The sequence below is a fragment of the Mchenga conophoros genome, linkage group LG16, assembly GCF_057382185.1.
Source record: "Mchenga conophoros isolate Kocher_MC1m ecotype Shallow Benthic linkage group LG16, M_conophoros_male_GT1.1, whole genome shotgun sequence".
NCBI classification, from domain to species: domain Eukaryota; kingdom Metazoa; phylum Chordata; class Actinopteri; order Cichliformes; family Cichlidae; genus Mchenga; species Mchenga conophoros.
This window is the reverse complement of record NC_140541.1, coordinates 22892321-22911956: the sequence shown is the minus strand read 5'-3', so window position 1 is coordinate 22911956 and position 19636 is coordinate 22892321. Positions and strand designations below refer to the sequence as shown.

Sequence of the window (19636 nt, the reverse complement as noted above, 5' to 3'; positions counted from 1 at the left end):
TTCCACAAGGTGGCAGTCTACACCACAGTAAATGTTCGAGCTTATCACAGCTCTACACTGTGGTTTCATATCTGGGTTTGTCACATACCAAATTACAGATTCGTATAAGAAGCATATTAACGGAGTTTAATCCCACCTGTGCTTAATTCATGTGACATCACAGGCAAATTAATCAGAAGCAGAGATCGACTTTAAAGAGATATTAAAAGGTTTATTACAACAACTTATCAATTCAAATTTTATACAGAACTTTCACGTTACAAGTACACTTTCAACACAGTATCACACCCCTTTTTTTTTTTTTTTTAGCAATTAAGCCAAAAAGTAAAACAAGTAACCAAAGTTTTCACAACTCAAGTTGTAATAACTCGTTTAATTATATTTATCTGAGACATTATCAAATAAACAGTTAAATTCTCGCAGAGAATTATTATCTCATGCAGATAGCACATAACAGTAAAATCATACTTTAGGAAAACAATGAGTTAGCTTCTTGTAAAACTACACAGTAGTAAGCCAGTACAGACTAAGAGAAAAAGGCAAACTGACTTCATGGTGTAATTTGACTTCTTACAATTATTTGAATGAAATGCTCACAATTCTTACAGACTTGTAGTAGTTTAATATACATGATGTGATTCCAGTTCACATCTCAATGCTTTCGTTTTACATGACGACCTATTGGAAGAAAAAATGCATATCCTAATAAGACTGTTAAGGTCAGTTTTTAAACTGCTTACAAAGTTAATGTAATCAAAAGGGCTCAGCTACTGAATCCGGACAATCCTATAAAAACAAAGTACATAATACCAAGAAAGATCACGTACAACGTATCGTTGATGTTATTTACAATGTTTTCTAAAAATGTCACCTAGAATTGCAACCATGAAAACAGCCTAATGTCATTACGTGCTCCGCATTAGACGCTAAAGCCATTAAGAGTCACTTATAAAGCAGAGACAGTATACAAAGCAGGAGATCTCCTCTACTGAGACCCTTAAAATCGGAAATTACGGCAATCAACTCAAACTAATCTGCATTAAAAATGTACTCAAGTCATTTATACAAAAACATTAATGGCACTGAATGAAGTCAACATCACCATGATTGAGTAATGGAAAATAAGGTACTGCAATCCTACAATCACTGCTTCAGGAACAATCAGACTACAGGTGGAATGTTAATGAAATAACACACGTTTCCTAATCGGCTCACCTCCAGAAGACTACCCTACAGGCAGAGGCGAGCTCACACATTCAAATTGCACAACTACAGCTGACCTCACTCACAGAAAATCAGTCAAAGTTCAAATCTGATTCAGACATTTACGTTTGTGTGATGCGACAGTACTTTAATCTACTTCTAAAGGAAAACAAAAACAGAGCTGCCTGTACTTAATGTACGGACTGTCTTTAAAGTAAACCCGTCATATCTCTCAAATATGTGCAAAATGGAACAAAGTAAAGTTACTTTTAAATAAAAAGTGTCAGTTCTACTTCATTGTAAAGATAGTGCTTACAAAACGTCGTGAAGACGAAACAAGAAAACAAACTGCAAAATGAGCCACGGCACGCTTTGGTACGGTCGCTAACGATTCGCTGATCAACCGCTGAAGCTGATAGCCTTTAAATTAAAAAGAAAAAAACCCATAAGATTAATAAATAAGTCACACAAATACAAAAAAAACTCCAAACACTTAAGAACCACGTGTTTTACATCTTACACCTAAAGTGCCTATTCTTTTGTCTTCATCGGTTCCAGAGAAAACATTGCATTTTTAAAAGCATTGCCTATAAATTACAAAATGGACAAAACATAAAAGAAATCAGGAATAAATTAAAAACAGTACGGTCCGAACTGAAGCTCAGAGAGAATCCCTTTGCTCTGCTCGTCAGAGAGACTGTAGAGGCGACGGCACTCCGGCGATGACGCTCGGGCACAGTTTGGGACGATCAACTCCCTGAAGGCTGAGACTGGTTGGCGCCCCTCCGCGTTTGGCTCTCCTCTGTGCTCTGATTTGACGCGGTGGCGGCAGCGCCGGACGGGGCGGAGACGGCCGGGGTCGTGGAGGAGGAGCTGACCCCGTTGGAGGTGCTGACGGAGCTGTGCTGAATGGCCTCGCTCTGGGGGCTGCTCGGGACGGACATCTCCTCGCAGCTCTCATCTTTGTCGGTAACTGCAACGACGTCAGAAAAAAAAAACTGAAATAAAGGGGGTTTGAGGAGCAGCCGTTTTTATTTTACCGGATACTCTTCAGAAGGCTTGGGCTAGCTGTGTCACACAGGCCTAATCAGATGTAAAACAGCTATTTGCATGTAGCGTATGCAAACTGTTTCATTAATCCCCATAATGCTACTTCTGCACCCCTTCCTTTAATTAAAGCTCCAATGTCAATTTAAACCCACATCATAAGGGTACATTACATTCTGGGGCATGTGGCTGTGTTTCCCATCCCTAACTGCATTCTCATTTGTTTTTTGTTACCTTGCCAACTACTGCAGCGACAGATGATTACAGCACCTGATTTTAATGATGCTCACACTGGAGAGTAGGCAAGACTTGGAGTCGAAATGCCACCAGCTGTTAGGCAGTTGCATTGAATTAATTGGATCCTGATGGAAAAAAAAGACTCCACTCTCATGCTCTGTTTCATAAAGGAATAAGGAGCACAATGATAATTAATATTGCTAATGATATGAAGTCACTTGTGATGGCACTTTGTAATTAATGGCTGGGTTTCGTACTCGGGAACGTAAAATAGAAATTCCGTAGCAGGAAGACGCAATTAAAGAGCGATACAAATGTCTCCACATTAGAGGTTTCATCTGCCTTCTTGGCTGGACTTTGACCGCGTGATTTAGTGCGAGCGAATGTCAAAGAGCCATAAACTCCCTCGCTGCTTTACTGCGCAGAAGGTCAGCCTCGGAATAAATCAGCTTGGTGGTTTTTGTTTCATGTTCAAGTGAGCATTATTGGTCCTAACAACGGCAAGTGCTGGCTGCCCGATATTTCATAATGCTCTAAAATTCTGGTTCCCTGGACCGACAGGAGCTTCTTTCCGCTCTCTTGGTTCCTGAAGTGGGGTTCACTGTAGACAGATGGACAGCTTAGTGTGCCAAGTGAAAGCATGGCCTGGCTTGTTTGTGGGGCAGTCTGGGTAATTTCCTCCCACCTGCCATGTCTACGCTTGGGCAGGACGATGAAGGGTATTACAGGTTCTGGAGGCCAGTGTGGCCTTATGGGGTATGTAACACTGAGAAAACGGAGCGCTTTACATGACTCACTCACAATTAAATAACGTGCTTTACTAATTAGCAAAATAGTTTATTTCAGTGATTCTCAACTGGGGTGCTCAAGCCCCAGGGGGTAATTCTGTTGGTGTCGGGGAATAAATGGAGGACTGTGGAGTAATCTGAAATAAACACAAATTAAAAGAAAATTACCCCTTTGTTAATGCTGCAGTTTTAAGTGTGAGAATGGCAGTTAGCAAGCGAGGAGAGATGTTCGCTATTAGTCGTGGATGGATGGACCGAAATATCTCAGCAGCACTTAGTAAACAGTTCAGTTTTAATACAAAAGCAGCTGCGAGAGAGAGCTAAAACCATCACAGGTTAAAGTTAGTAAATGTGACTGTCAAACACATGAAAAAGGAAACAAAAATAACAAAAATAAAACTTCTTCAATTCAGGTTAGTTTACTTCTGTTTGTGTGTTTCAGCTCATCCATTTAGTTAAAACTACCACAGGAGGAAATAAAGTAACGGCTCTAGTCAGTCAAATATTGAAGAAAATTTGTTCAAATGAACATATCTAGGTCTTTAGCAGTGTATCATTAAGTATCACTATGTGATATATAGAGACTAACCACTTTATTAGGTACAACTTGGTAGTATAGCGCTGGACCCCAGTTTGTCTTCAGAGCTGCCTTGATGATTCAAGGCATAGATGCAATAAGGTGCTGGAAGAAATTTTGTGCTATACTGACATGACTGTACTCATCACATACAGTTATGAGTGCACTGACTTTATTGTCAAACAGCATGTCATTTTCAAGAACCCATTTTCAGATGATCTCAGCTTTGAGACATGGTTCACGGTAGAAGCAGTAATCAGAAGTTGTGTACCCTCTAATCATAAAGAGACAGACATAATCAGTGACCATGCTTGGGTAGGTTGTAGTGTTTAAACAATCCTCACTTGGTGCTAAGGGGCCCAGTGCGCCAAGAAAACATCCCTTACACCATTACACCAACAACCTAAACCTTTGATACAAGGCAGTATGGATCTATGCTGTCATCTTGTCTACACCATGTTCTGACCCTACCATCACAATTTATGAATGAATGGAGACTCATCAGACCAGCCAACATTTTTCCAGTCTTCTATTTTTCAATTTTAGTGAGCTGACAGGAGTGGTCTTCTGCTTCAAGGTTCAAAGTCATCAGAGATGCTCTTCTGCATAATTTAGTTATAAGATATGCAGAAGAGCTTTAGCTTTGGCATCAACGAAGGATTTTTGCCAGAGAACTGCCGCTCACTTCAGATTATTCTCTGTAAACCCTAGAGGTGGTTGTGTGTGAAAATCCCAGTAAGATTGGCAGTTTCTAAAATACTCAAACCAGCCTGTCAGCAAAGTAAATCCCCTTTCTCCCACATTCTGATACTCAGTTTGAACTTGAGCAGGTCATCTTGACCATGTCCACATGCACCGAGTTGCTGCTGTGTGATTGGCTGAAGAGACTGTTGCGCTAACAAGCTAATACAGTGGCTGTTGAGTGTAATTTTGTGTTGATGCTTTGTCCCACAACTAATGAAAAACTAGTTTAAATGAACACAAGGGTGTTATTTTTTTAAGGTGGATATCATAAACTATTGGGAATCTTTGTATTCTGCCATTCAATCAGAGTTCACCTTACTTCCTTTCACTCTCATAATAGTTGGCATTCCTTCTAGGATTTCTGAAACTCAAACACACCTGTTAGCATGAACCAAATTAATAAACTGTGGTATTAGAATAAAGTTCTATTTTTCCATAAAGTGTAACAAACGTGTTTGCTGACACCCTCAGCAACCATGTGAGAAAGATGACCCACTTTATCTGTGGATTCTGCTAAAAATGTCTGCACCAAATGAGACTTGGCTATGACAGCCCACTCTAGCCTGGAAACCATCAGTCCCATAATGCACATGACATGCGTCTGTGGGATGGTTAGCAATAAGAGATGCATAATGAACAGTGGAGCTTGGTGGCCACCCCACAATGAGAATGGTCTGCAGCACTGTCAAGCTTGCTGCTTTAATAGACTCATTTCAGTGGCAATCATTGTCAATACAAGTCAGCAGAGGTGTTCAGAGCAGTGGAGAAGTGACTTGGAGCCCATTTGCTCTGGCTGCATGCTGGCTCATCTGTGAAGGAAGGTGAGTTATGACCAAAAAATCAGACCGACAGAGCCCCGGTCTGGGGAAACAAAGAAAAATATGTGATATGTTTCTAAATGAGACTTTGTGATGATGCTGTACAGTCCGGGTTGACAACAGCAATTTGAATAAATAAATAGGCTACAAATGGCACACTCTTCTTGCTTATTCAAATATCCACTAAAACGATTATTGTAAGCTAAAGATGTTCAAACAACAAATAAATGAATGCTTACATAAAAAGCATCCTTATCATCCTTTATAATTCAGTTCCTGGCACCTTTTTTTTCTCCTGAACATCCGTCAAGACGCACTCAGCAGACATTTCACTTCATCTAACAAATGTTTATGTTGGTATCAAATGAGGAGGAAGTGCGAATACCACCTGTGGCCTCTTCACGGGAATGGGACAACAACGCCAGTGAGAATTTGTCTCATACACCAGCACCCATAAATATCCAAACTTTTGCAAAGTTTGTCAAAAACTAACAGAAGAAAGGAAGCCAATATGTCAACGGCTCTTTTTTGTTTGGCCACACGTCCTTCTAGTGGTTAGCCGGAGCTCATTTTTAGACACGTTTCTCCAGAAGCCTCGGGCTGAGAATAATGGAGCATTACTCACTGTGATAGCCAGATTTCTTCTGCATGACGGTTACAGGGCAATCTTTATGAGCCAGAAGAAGCTGCTTCAGCCGAGCCACTTCGTTCCTCAGGTCGGTGACTTCAGTCTTGAGGAGTGAGGAGACACACAAGAGCGATCAGTGAAATGGCCACTGGAGCAAACAGCATGCCAGATATATAAACGACAGGTGCACACAGATCAAATCCTACGAAATGATTTTCCAAACTAGATAAAAGGTTAGCTGGTAATTGTGTAAATGCAAATATTATGATTATTATTTTTATTCCTGTTGTAAGCAATGAGCTAAATTGGGTAAATATGAGTTCCAGGTTTAGCAAAGCTACACAATATGCTACAGTGGGAATGTTACTGCAAAAAAATGAACCCCAAAATCTGCATATATACACTATAATAAATTCACATATGCATGAAGACACACCAAAAGCAACTTGAATGTGGCTGTGTGCCCTCTCTATATGAAGCTAATGAATTATTACTGGAAATGCAGAGTTGAATTTTAAAGACCTCGCCCACACGACCAGTCAAACTTCTAAAGACTCAGATGAGAACTGGTGAACACAGGGGGAAGGTAACAATACAACAAATGAATTCAGAATCAAGTATGCACTTTTTCATTTATGTATTTCCTGCACAATAATTATGAGCCTTCACTGGCTAGCGACCAGCGCATTTGTCAGAGGTGAGCTGTTCGGATTGTCAGAGCAACTTTGTAGATGTTGCTGAGATTTACGCTCTCGCGTCGTTACAGCTCCCGAGGGAGGTGAGGATTTCTGCATGTCGTAAAAGAGAGCCACATTACGTTGAAGGTGACTTTAACTGGATTTAGAGCGGCCAGGGGCCCACAGAACACCCAATGGCAGATTTAAGCTCGGGCTCTTCTCCTTTAAAGGACTATGGGTGGCTTAATCTATTAGTCTAAAAGCAGCCAATTTATTTGATTCCATCTGTTTAGTCTAGCTGGTTTTGGCAGGGTTGAGCTATCGTAAGACAGATTTAAACACAGCTGGAAGGAGCGTATGTATCACATCCAGCCAACACTGTATTCAGTGTGCTTCCACCATGACCGATTTCATTTACAGGCAATAGAAAACAGGCACTATTTTCAAACATGCCCACTAGTTCACGACAGAGACAAACATGTGCCAAACATTCCAGCTCCAGTAACGCCAAACTGCGTCATTTTATGACATTGTATTTTAAACGGTTACTAAAATGGACTTTTGAGAGTGAAAAACTTATCTGGAACTTTGTGATTTAATCGAAATCGAGCAAATGGGCCTTCGGTGATGCTGGAAGCTCTGTGAGCTGCCTGGTCTGACACCTCATTAAAAAGCCAGTTAAGGATGATGTTAAAATAATTGTGCATCATTAGAGGCAGTTTTGCTGATCAGCTGGGCCATGTCAGCATGGGTTTAAAAAAAAGAAAGCAGCACCGCTGATTAATGCCCTCGTATGAAGCGTCCTTTCTTCTCAGCCACATGTTGTTCCGTTTTTTTTTGCAGTTAACAGATAAAACTCTTTGATTTCATAACCTTATTCACTCACCTATCCTTTCCTTTTCATCTGCCTTTATTTAAATAAAATCCTAAGTAGCGCCGCCTGACAAGTGCTGATAACTTCTTTTTGAACCAGACGATATTAACAACGTGGACCCATTTATTTTGCGCTGCTGTGTATTCCCTCCTCCACCCTGCACATCTTACTCTGCTTTCATAGAAAAATAAGACAGTGAGCAAATAAACACCACATCTCATTTAATTGTCTGGAACACCGATGTGCCGCACCCCCGGCTCACACTTATCAACAGAGACAGCAGATACATGAACTGTTTCGAACTTGTCAGCATCAGATCCTAATTGCTTCCAGCGAAATGAAGGTTCAAAAAGACACCTTTCCCTAGGAGATTTTTGAGGCCATTCAGTAAACTGCTGAGACAGAAGCGAAGACACGCTTGTGTGCGGCTGACATCTGGAGGATACATCTTTATTGACAGGGACACATCGATGTAAAGGGCTCACACACCGCTGCTGTCACACGGCAGCTCTTCTTAATCGGCTTTAATGACTTCATCACCGCAGAAGGGAAAAGTCTGTGTACGGACGCATACGCTAACATCGTACAATGACAAACAGACACCACAGAGTACGAACACGTACATACACAAAATGACACACTAATAGATCTGAGCGCACAACAAAGAGAGACAAAAGAGTGGTTTGTTTTGGGTCTTTTTTACATGCAGCAGATGAAAGAAATACGTAAAAAGCACCTGTAGGCGTGCGTTCATGGAGGTGAGGTCCTCAGCCTTCTTCTCGAGAGACTGGACCCACACCTTCCTCTTCTGCCTACAGCGAGAAGCTGCGGCCCTGTTCCGCTCCAGGAATTTACGCCTCTTTTCGTCGGGGTCTTCGCTCGTTGTTCTGCGCCGCCGACCCCCTGTGCTTGGTGGGTTTGGTGCAGGGGGCACCGGGGAAGCCTGTACAACAAAAACAACAACAATACTAATAATGGAAAGTATAATTGGAAGTGGTCCTGCTACTGAGTGACCACTTTGCCATCACTCTTTGCCATTAAACACAACAGGAAAGGGAGATTATTCGTTTATATTCTGCCCAACTCTGTTTGAACAGCTGATTGTTGTGTCTGGTGGACACACTACACAATGACTTTTATAATGTTTATTTAGCACTAATTAGAAATGTCAATACAAACAGCTAATATTTGCATTGATATTTATGATGTATAATTGTATTGATATTTTATCTGCAAACAGCTAATATCAGTCGATATAATGGCCCTGCTGATGTACTGGCTTAAATTAAAAATAAATTGTTTATACAGGTAATCGCACACAATATTAAGATTTACCCTCACTCTCACTGTACCTGTTACCTGTATGAACTTCTGCAACATTTTAAAACCAAAGGACACGGCAGCCGTGATTAAATACTTTAATAAGCAACAAAAATGGATGATCTCTTTGCATTAGTCTACATTCAAATATAGCTGAAGATTTAAGACACACAAGAGTAGCTTCTTATATGAAATATTAATAAAACAATAAACTGTGAAGATATAAGTACTTACAGGTGTCTCTGTCGTGGAGGTGGCTGGCTGCTGCAGAGAATGTGGAGAAGGTGCCTCGGTTGTGGGCAGGTGAGGAGCCGGAGTAAGGATTGCGGTCGGGGCTGGAGTTGGGGTTGGAGTCGGGACAGGAGAAGCAGGGGCAGCGGTGTGTGTTACAGCGCTGCTTTGGATTTCACCACCATCTCCATTGGTTACCTGAGGAAGCTGCTGGCTTAATGTGGCTTTCAATTTCTGGAAACAGAATTTGGCAAAGCAGGTTAATAAAAACAAGTACCGGTTAGTACAAGAAGGAAAACATTATGTAAAAAGCAAGTGATGTAAAAAAGGAGGCCATATGGTCTGCTAAAGTGCACATTAAAAGGTGTGGCCATTAAAAAGTTGTATTTCTGAAAAATTCACTGTCTATCACAGTGTGATGTACAACAGAGCACAAAAACTACGGATTGTATACTTTTACTTTTACTGGGGAAAATGAAAGGTTACTCATGTGGACCAAAATTTTTATTCTACAACATATCAATAAACAAACTAAAATCTCTCATTTACAAAAACATCCTGATATTTTGTCTTTGTAGACTTACAGGGTAGGTTCTCGTTCTTAAATGTGGCTGTATGCTAAGATGTTTTATAGTACAGGGTTATAGTTGGACACTTGGACCCTAGTCTCAGTTCTTATGTAATCTGGAACAAGTTTCCTTTCTTCTCAGCTTGCAGCTGTAATAATCTATACTATAACTAACCAGTCTGTCTGTCTGCACTGCTCACAAACCCCCCTCCACAGTCCCGCTGCACTATGCTGCCTCCACCGTGCGTCACTGTAGAGGCATTGTTAGTCAGGTGACGGTGGCTTTAGAAATTTCCCTGATCTATACTTCACAATTTCAGGTCTACAGACAGTTTCTATGATTTCATGGCTTGGACATGAGCTGTGATACATTTCAAAGATCAACTTCAGGAAACAGGACTGGATCATGAAAAAAGATCTGAATACTTTCTAAGAACACTGCAGTAAGCTAATACAACACATAAAAACATTGAAATGTTATTTATCTTAAAAATAGCCATATTTGAACTAGTGGAATACTGTGTCAAGTTACAGCACAGACCTCAACTTGCTAAGCATGTGGTCAGGAAACATTTGGGCTTAGTGTCAATTGATGATATGAAGTAGCTACAATATTTCTATTGCTTGCTGTAAAGGTAGCTAACACATAAGCCAAGGTCTACAGCAGTATCAATGAATTTACTGGACCAGTGATTTCATGTTGGACCCATACATTGAGTGTATGTACAAACTGTATGAGTAGTAAAATGGGTAAAACAATGTAGTAAATAAGTAGTAATTAATATGGAATAATATAGTGAAACAGGGTATTAAAATGAATAACGTAAAGAGGAAAATTACTGTGAAAGGGTTTCAGAATGTTTATGACATCTTTAGAGCTATGCTTAAAATGTACTTGCATCCTAAGCTTTTCATTTCCCGCATTCTTAATTTTATTTTGCACATGTTGAAACGTGATCTGGATAAAACTATTAATAAAGGAGTCTTTTAACACTACCTCTAACCATGTTACACACAAACAATCCCTGCAATTCACAGGTCAATTCCTCTAGCATCAAAGACGCAAACAAACAAGGTGAAAGTGAATGAGCCTTTGGAAGCAATAACAGAGTGAGAGGGAATGCATTTACATGAGAAAACAGAGGACCACATTATTCTAGCAACTACCTTTGCCAGACCAATCTATCTACCAAATTAGTTTATCGTGTAATACCCTTCCAGAAGCTCTTCTGGCAGAAACAAGATATTATTCTCTTGGAATGGCCCACAGAAAGAGGGAAAAGCCAGTCAGATTCATATTTCATTTCTGCCATGGAAACCTCATCAGTGTAATAACCCTCCATCTCATGGGTGTTATTCAACCATCTGCTACTATATTACTTATCTTTATTTTGCAACTAATTAACAGCATAATCTTCTAAATTCAGCAAGTTAATTATCATTATTGTGGTCTTTGCAGCATCATCAGTCCTTGTAAAGTGCCGTCTCCGCGCCCCCCGAGAGCTAGGTGGGGGCGGGGAGCAGGCAGGTTGAGCTGGGGGTCTGTTTTCTTGACGCAGGCTCATTAGGTGTTTGCTGATGAGCTGAGTGCGGTGGGAGGCGCCGCGAGTAAGAGGGGGGATGCAGGTCAGGCAGGATTCTGCTGAACAAAAGGTTCCATGCAGGGTGAGGCCGACTTAATGTGCCTCGCTGAGCGTGTGCCAGGATGCCCCCAGCTGGCTCTCGCAGGTAGCCCCCCTCTGGTTGGCCCTTGTGACGGCGTGCTGAGCTCAACGCTGTCTCTGCGTTTGTCATCTCCATACCCCATGATCCCCGACAACTCCCTGCCCCTCCCTTTACTCCTTCCTCTTCCTCCTTCTCACGAGTCAGGATCAATCCTACCCTCCCAACACACACAAACACACACACCTCCTCTCTGCAGTTTAGCTGCTAATTTCCAAAGGCGGAGCATGCTGCGAACACTTACAGGTTCTGTGATCCGTGCTTCATCACATTGCCACTGATTTCCCACATAACACTTTGTATCTCTGCCCTTCAACTATCACTGTTAAAACAGGACAACAACGACCATGTTCTCCCTACAGAGAGATATCTGAAGCATTTTTGGTTTTTTGTAGATGGATTATATTAAATTAGCGGGGCAGGCACAAGTGTTTTTATTCTGTTCCTGATTAATTTGCAAATTATTTTCTCAAATAATTGATTAATCATTTATTTATGTAACAAAATACTGAGTAAATCAGCCAATGGACACACTGCACATGGAATAATAAATCATCTGCACCATTTTTTTGATACCACAAACCCAGTTCTGCTCATCACTTATGAAGAAAGCAACCTTATTGTCTTATTGTTACTCATTAGACTCTCTCATTACCTTGGCTGTTATCACCTCTCTCAAATGGGGAATAACAGCTTCGGTGTGGAAACAACATTTGATGTAAATTAAAGAAGAGATAATAAATACCAGCTTTGCTTCTGACTGGGCCGGCTGAGGCTGTGGCGAGGGAGGTCCTGGGATTCCAGGGACGTTAGGCACTACGGTGACAGGTCTGACAAGCTGACAGCAGACACACAGACACAAATCAGCACAGAGAAAATTAGTCTTCGGCAGTAAAAAGGCACCCAGTGCTCCCCCCACAACGTAAACATACACACACATACACACACAGCCATGGCAGGCTCTCAGAGTTTCCTCATATCTCAGCCTCATTAGGTTGGATGGCCTGTTATTTTGTGGAGGCAGCGCCACATGGAGATGCAGTGTGCACGCTAATGAACCTCTGCCTGCCTGCGTGAGAGCATATGGACAGGGAAGCTGAAGAGAGGATGGAGAGACATGAGTCAGAAGGCCAGACTTGGGCCTCCTCTCGCAGCCGCTGACAATGAGACAGAGGGAGATGGGAAGAGCTGGGGGGAGGGGGTTTGATCGAGTGAAAGGGAGGCCCACTGGTGGCTCATGTTCTCCATCTACTTTTGCCCTCCTTTACTTGTCAAAGGCTTTCCATATCCCCACAGACCAGGAAGACAGAGGTTTTCCCTGCTGTGCCTCTATCAGGAGATAATCGACTGCTGCTCAGTGTTCCACATAGATAATCAGGACTACAGTGAACAATAAGACAGGCAACCACATGGGAGAGTTCAAGAAATACCAACAAGGCCTTCATTTACAACATATTTCTAGATGACACGCAGCCGCGCTGTTCGCAAAATAAACGAGTGGCATCATCTATGGCTTCCACTTTAAATTACGGGCGCTGATTTTGATTGTACAAGAAAAAACAGGAGTAAAACGTGCTGGACAGAAGCCCGCTGCACCTCATCCAAATCCTGTGTCTCTGCCACAAGTGAACTCTAAAGTCCATTATTTCAGTCAGCCTCTCCAGCTTTACACTGACTGCCAAATCTGAGGTGCCAACTTTGTAAACAGTCCCTCTGTCCAACTACAGCAAAAAAAAAACCAAACAAACAAAAACAACAAACAAAAAAGAGGTTAATTTAATGTATCGCAATAGCTCAATATCAATGTCATCCGAGAGGGATTTGAATTGTAATCACTCGCGTTGCTGTCCATTAATGTTTGAAAGCAACAGTGGAATTCCTGTGTTTTCACGTTAAATGGAAAACAACATTTCATATGTAAACTGGTGATCAGTCGAGCATGAAATCAATCGACTCATTTGGTGAAAACAAATGCTTTCGTTCATTAGTTAATTCCTTCTTTTCCATGGAAACAGCAGTTGGCGACTGACAACCGGGCACATTACATCTGCCGCAGAAGCTCAAAAGCTGCACAACAGCTACTAAATAAACTTCACAACAAGATTATTTCAGTAATAAATAGCTCTGACTCCTCTATTTGTCCTGTAAATAATGGGTGCTGCGCGTTGATCCGTTTAATCAAATAAACACCAAAATATTCAGCTTCTACACAAAAGTGTTTTCACACATGAACTCCAGAAAATGTCAGGATAAACACCGTTTAAAAATTACTTTTTTAAATACAGCATACGGCATAAGATAATTTCCTTTAGCTGCATTCTCACTCCTTGAAATACTCTGTGTGGTTTCGGTGGGGGAGCTGCCTAACTGGAGCATGCAGGTAACAGGTACTAGACGACTACCTGCTAGCTGTGAATTCACAGAAATATTACCTGTGCTTCTCACATTAACACAAGACTTTGTATCACAGAGCTGGCAGGTTAAGGGTAAAGACTGGCTAACATTCACATTCACAAAAGCACCTCTGCCAGACGATATCAGGAAAAGTTCTGCCCCGTGCATGTGTGAAAGTAGCATAAAAGCACAATGAAACACAATGCTGACAGAATATTACTGGGCATAAAACTTACAGGAATTGTAGTTGGAATATGTACACTTGAGCTTGTAATAGATGCAGGTATAGCAACTGGCATGGTCTGGCCATTAGGCAGCTGTAAGAGCACAGGGAAGGTACCAGACACTGGGCTGAAAGAGGAAAGAGGAAATCACAGTGAGGCAAACAGTAAGCTTTGTGATTAACACAAAATGGAATATGTCACAAAATTAAAGACAGGAGCGACTACAAATATACGACATGATGTCATATTCAGGCAAACTGATGGAAATTAAGGTGTAATCAAGACAAAAAACAAACAAACAAACAGAAAAAGCACCCGTAAGAAAAAGAGTCAAACAATATCTTCAAAAGATCCAGTGTTACTGCTATATTATGACCTAATAAATGACATCAGTATTGCCCAGATATTGACTTCTGGTAACAAGTTGATTTCACTGTCAAGAAAACACACAGGGCTTCACTAAATCATCTGTGTCAGGATTTCAAATATTAAAGAATATCTACTATTAAAGGGAAAGGCCTCTTGAAGCCTTACTGTGAGTACGACAAGCATTTAGCACCTGATTCACTGACCGTCTATGCCAGCGAAAAAATCCTGTTTTAGCATTAAGTTTGTGACTGAAAGGTGTTTCCCTTTTAGAGAGAGAAATCTGAGAGGAGAGTATTTCAATGAATTATATAAACATGACTTATTGTGGTTTGTGGCATACACTATTTAACCCTGAAATAAGCATGCCCTTTTCAGTGCCTGACATAGCAAGGATAGTTGTGTATAGGAGAGTTAATTTAGGATAAATTGGCTTGGGGTGGGTCACTCAAAGCTTTGGGTGCAGGTGTCAAAGTTTTGGCTTTCTCCTGCACATCTTCACTGAGAGCTTAAAGGTTCAGTGTCAAAGGCTGTGACTGAGACTCTGACTTTATTTATCTCCAAAGTTGGGAAATTACCTTGTTATAGCTCTCAAAGACTCAATAAAGTTCAATAAAATGAAGCTCGGAAAGTTTAGAATTTCCACAAAAAAGGGAGCTCAGTTAAAAAGGAAATACAAAAAAAGTGATGAGCTCACAAAATTAAAGATAACACAATAAAGAGCTCAAATCTAAAATGAATGCAAATGAATCAGACTTCATCCTTGTATCAGAACATATTAAATCTCCTTCAGCCATCTTTCTTTTATCTGACTTTTTAAGCAGTTTCTGGAAAGAAACTCATAAAGTGCAAAGCCCACAACCTACAGCTCCTACTGTGTGCCTGTGACTCCCATTGCTCTTGGTACATCACACTGGTCATTATTAAAATGAAATAGCTGCATCTGTGTTCAAAGATGAACAACATGAACACTGTTAGCAGATCGCCTGCAGAACTTTCCATGCTAATTTGCCCTGCTTAGTAAATCATGTGCACAATAATGAAAGTAATGAAGGTGCTGCTATGTCAATTTCATCTGCTGGATGAAAAGCTGCAGTGTGGGTTTTTATAAACTGATTAACTAAAAAAATTAGTCTTTCAAGAGACAAAAGAGGTTGCATGGACTAACATGTGGGACATCGGCAGGAAGAAAACCATTCCACTCAGTATAATTGTGAGTGCAGTTAGCATTTTGCGACTGACTGAATGAAGTTTTCTTCGGTTAGCCTTGTGAAAAATAAATAAATAAATAATTCTAACTAGGTTTTGATTTTGGCTCTCTGCCAAAGACAATAATCAGAGGATACTGGAGGAAAATAAAGCACAAGACTTGCTGTGACGGTGATGATTATGTGAAAACCCCGTTCATGTTTTTTTCTCTAAGTCTCAGATTTTTCATCGATATTTGTATATTTGAGCAACACTGATTTTGTTCTTCAAAGACGGAACTTAGAGCCAAAAGAAAATGTTCCTGCAGAATGCAAATAAATCCCAAAACAAATAAGCACATGCCTCATGAAATATGAGCTCACCATGGCAAAACTGCACAAAAATGATTTGGAAAAGGAAATGATGATTTAATAGAACTAGGATCTTAAGAAACGGACACATTTGGTTACTTACACTATAGGCCTATTAGTAGATGGGACTTGGGTAATAACAGAGCTAGATGTTGGCGATGGGAGAGCTTGCTGTATTACAACATTAGCATCTGAGGTTGCTAGGAGTACATTGGGAACTTGGAGGGATGCAGGATGGACTATAGTGGATGTTGGCAGTGAGGCTGGCTGCAAAGATAAATCCTGGAAACATCATAGAAGATCTTAGCTGAATGAAGTGTTTAACTGACACCAGATTACTTGAATGTTTCCTATAATAAGATGCTGTTACTCTTTCCTCAACATCAGGAATAAATAATATGAGCAATCAAGTAAAAGGTATTTGTCTGAATCCAACTAATATTTGTGTAGTACTGCTAATCTTTTCAGTTTTAGTGTATTAACAACAGAATAAGACAAGTTAAGAGTTCAAAATTAAATTATATTAAGCAGAAAGTCCCAATGCTTCACAAAGCGGATTTGCAAATTTCTGATCGCAGGAGTAGAGAACGCCCTTCATTAGAGCGTTGTAAATGCTCTATGGTTAGAAAAAATGCCAGAGGCAGCTTAAAGTGCCTACCTTGTCATCATTTGTAGTAGACTCAGGATGAGGCAGAGGGCTATCTCGATGTGTCTCTATCACTGTGGGCTCCTCAATTTTGTTGCGGATGATAGGTGTCGCAAGAGGTGACAAATCCAGGGGTAGCTGTGGAACAACAACAAGCCAAAAATGATCACAAGAATGAACACAGACAAGGCTCAGATGATCTGCTTACACATTTAACAGCGAGAACCACCTTTTTAATTTCATCTTCAGTGGCTTTTTTGAAGTCATGGTCAAAAGGACTGGCGAGTTCATTGAAGAGCCCGACCTCCTCGCAGTTCTTCAGGAAGCGAGTAGGCGTTGGGGTTTGGTCTGCAAGGGAGGAAACTCTTGAGCACAGAGATGGAAATGTAAAGCATCCATCACCTCTGAATATTCCATCTAACAGAGCACTCACCTGCAATGATAACAGTGTCATTCCGAGCAGGGCCAAACTTCAGGGTCATCTCATGTTTGTGTTTGTGGACAGCCAAGTGGTCTTCATTTGTGAATCTCTATGCAAGGTTTCAAAAAATACAGCAAGTGTGACTGAAAGAAGTCTCACTTAAACCTTAAAATTTTAATTCTGACCAATAATTTAGTCTTCTACGTCATGGCTGGATTCTAGCTTGACAGCTTTACGGCCTCTAATGTGTGGCTGTCGAAACTCATTATAAGCTTTAACTGCGAAAGCTGTTATATAATTGTGCCCAACCCGTTTATTTTTATGAGTATTGACTAAACAACAGAAACAAATCCTGCTGACCAAAACCACGAGCAACTGAGCAGCAACAAAGCAACTCTAATGTTACTATGAAAGCAGACCTGACTAAGTAAAATGGACTCTAACAAACACTGGACATTGGACTTCATAAGGTTAATAGCACGATCTACGTATGTACTTATCAGAAAACTCACTGAGTACAGCAAATACACATCTAACACCTGTGATACACTAGACATGCCCTCAGAACTGTGAAAAGGATCTCAGGACTCTGAAGACCCATTTATATACATTAAGTCAAATTAAGCATCTCCAGATATTAGATGAGCAGTAAGTAAATAAATTAAGAAGCTTATTTTGATCTATTTAGTCACGTTAATTTTGCTTTGATGAGCCAAAATACTTTATTTTTCTAATGAGTATTTGTTTGTTTCCTATGCAGACAAGAGGGAATAATTACAAAGTAAAACTAAATTTGAAAAATGCAGATTATCATTGCTTATTGGTCAAATTGTCATTTAAATCACTGGCAATGGTATTTGCATACATTTCACAAGTGGAGCATCTTTTTTTAGATGACAGGTTGTGAGTCTTTTAGGAAAATTTCAATACTTTTTGAATTCAGTTCATCTGAATTTTATGTATTTTAGCACAAAAATGAAATAGTTAAGTGTAAATTTTGACCAAAACCTACACTTTAGTGGGTTTTAGATCATATAATACATAGAGTATGTCAAAATTACTTTAAAAAAATCACAACAAAAAACAGAGCACCTGATTACCAGCTAGGCATTGTGATTAAGTCCCTTAGAGCCCCAAATCAATGTATATGAGTAGGTGTTGGGAAGTGTACCCTATTGTTAATGTTTCCAGTATTGCTATGATGGGATAGGTTTTAAACTTAGTTATTTAAAACCATTTTTGCTTTAGTTTATAATGTGCTCATATGGCACTTTAAAAAAAAATGTTTGGGTCTATATACTACGTCAATGAAAAAGTGACCAGTTTGCAATGTATATATCTATGTATATCAATGTATATATATATTTTTGGGGGGATGTGGAAATGTGGATCCAGTCATGTTCATCTGTACCGTGAGATTTATGAAACACCTGTGATCAAACACTTACCTGTCCACACCCAGGAGCAGTACATAGGAAAGGTTTATCATCACTCATATTAAGGAATTCCTGTTACCTCGCCCTGAAATAACAATAAATAAATAAAAGATAGATATATATATATGTAAATAAATATCACACCTGCAGATATGCAATGATGTATAGTTCAAGAGCTGACGGTATACAAATAGGGCTATAGCAAATAATAATTAGTGAGAATAAATGTAGCTCATAAATGTGTAAATACAGGGTGGTTGGAGGATGCAGTGGTTATAAAGCAGAGCTGGAAATTTGGACAAAGCCTATGGATGCAGGGCGGCTGCTTTGGTTGTTTACACTCGTTGTCATCATAAAGAGGATTATCGCTTCACTTGTTTTGGCACAACAAGCGACTGAGCCACGCATCCAGGGCTACCATCATCTGACAGCTTCTGTGCTGTAAATATAGCAGCTCATTTTTAACAGACATCACGCACATGAACATCTCACTATTACGTTACTACATATGTAGCGCTCATCTCTTCCAGTCGCTTCCACGGAATAGCCTGAGCCCTGCGTTAACATACTAGCGTCGCCATATTAGGAGCTAAATATCACTGTAAACAAAGGAGATGTCAGCGTTTGTTTCGAGGCTGTCTCGTCGTAACGGAGCACGAGTACCTCACGGTCCCAGTAATTATGTCTTTTACCGCAGCTTTTTACCCATTCGCTATCAGTTTATGTGGTCACTTACCCCCTCAGCCACAACCCTCGATTTCCAAAATCCCACGGTCGTACTAAAGCATCGCGAGAACAGCTATGACTCTTCCGTAAACGTCACATTCGGACCGACGAGCCACATACACTTTGCTCTTGTTGTCATTGACCTTCAAGTAGTTTTGGAAAAGAATTAGGAGCAGACATGTTTTAAGGCATATAAAATATCCTTGCTAACAAAAGTCATATTTCTGATGTTTCTCCTTCCAGAAAATTACTGATTTAGTTTTCAGTGTTTTCTGGAGGCTCCAACTTAATCCCTTTTATTATTTTTTATACATAAAACAATCTCTAATCATTTTGTTATTTTCATTACTATTATTTTTAATGTTTTAACCTTCCAAGATTTTTTTTAAGCGTTAAAAAAGTAACAGATCCGATATGTTATCTGACCAGA

At 40.2% G+C, this 19636-nt stretch overlaps 1 protein-coding gene across 1 annotated transcript; it reads right to left on the bottom strand.

Moving 5' to 3' along the window:
- Nucleotides 1–190: 190 nt before the first annotated feature.
- On the bottom strand, nt 191–19280 carry atf2 (activating transcription factor 2). The gene is made up of 12 exons (XM_085250703.1): nt 19217–19280; nt 18493–18565; nt 17057–17153; nt 16853–16971; nt 16636–16761; nt 16081–16259; nt 14065–14179; nt 12180–12272; nt 9148–9378; nt 8330–8536; nt 6040–6145; nt 191–2176 (listed from the first exon to the last, which is right to left on the bottom strand). Exons 2-12 carry the CDS (start codon nt 18538–18540, stop codon nt 1953–1955), a joined length of 1545 nt encoding a protein of 514 aa, XP_085106829.1. The 5' UTR covers nt 18541–18565; nt 19217–19280; the 3' UTR covers nt 191–1952.
- Nucleotides 19281–19636: the final 356 nt, after the last annotated feature.

Bases quoted from the DNA above. Each gene is read 5' to 3' on its own strand.
- atf2 (XM_085250703.1), bottom strand. From the start codon at position 18,540: ATGAGTGATGATAAACCTTTCCTATGTACTGCTCCTGGGTGTGGACAG. The intron at 17,154-18,492 runs GTAAGTGTTTGA...AACCTTGCATAG, and splicing joins CTGCTCCTGGGTGTGGACAG to AGATTCACAAATGAAGACCA. The intron at 16,762-16,852 runs GTGGTTCTCGCT...GTTGTTCCACAG, and splicing joins CTGAAGATGAAATTAAAAAG to CTACCCCTGGATTTGTCACC.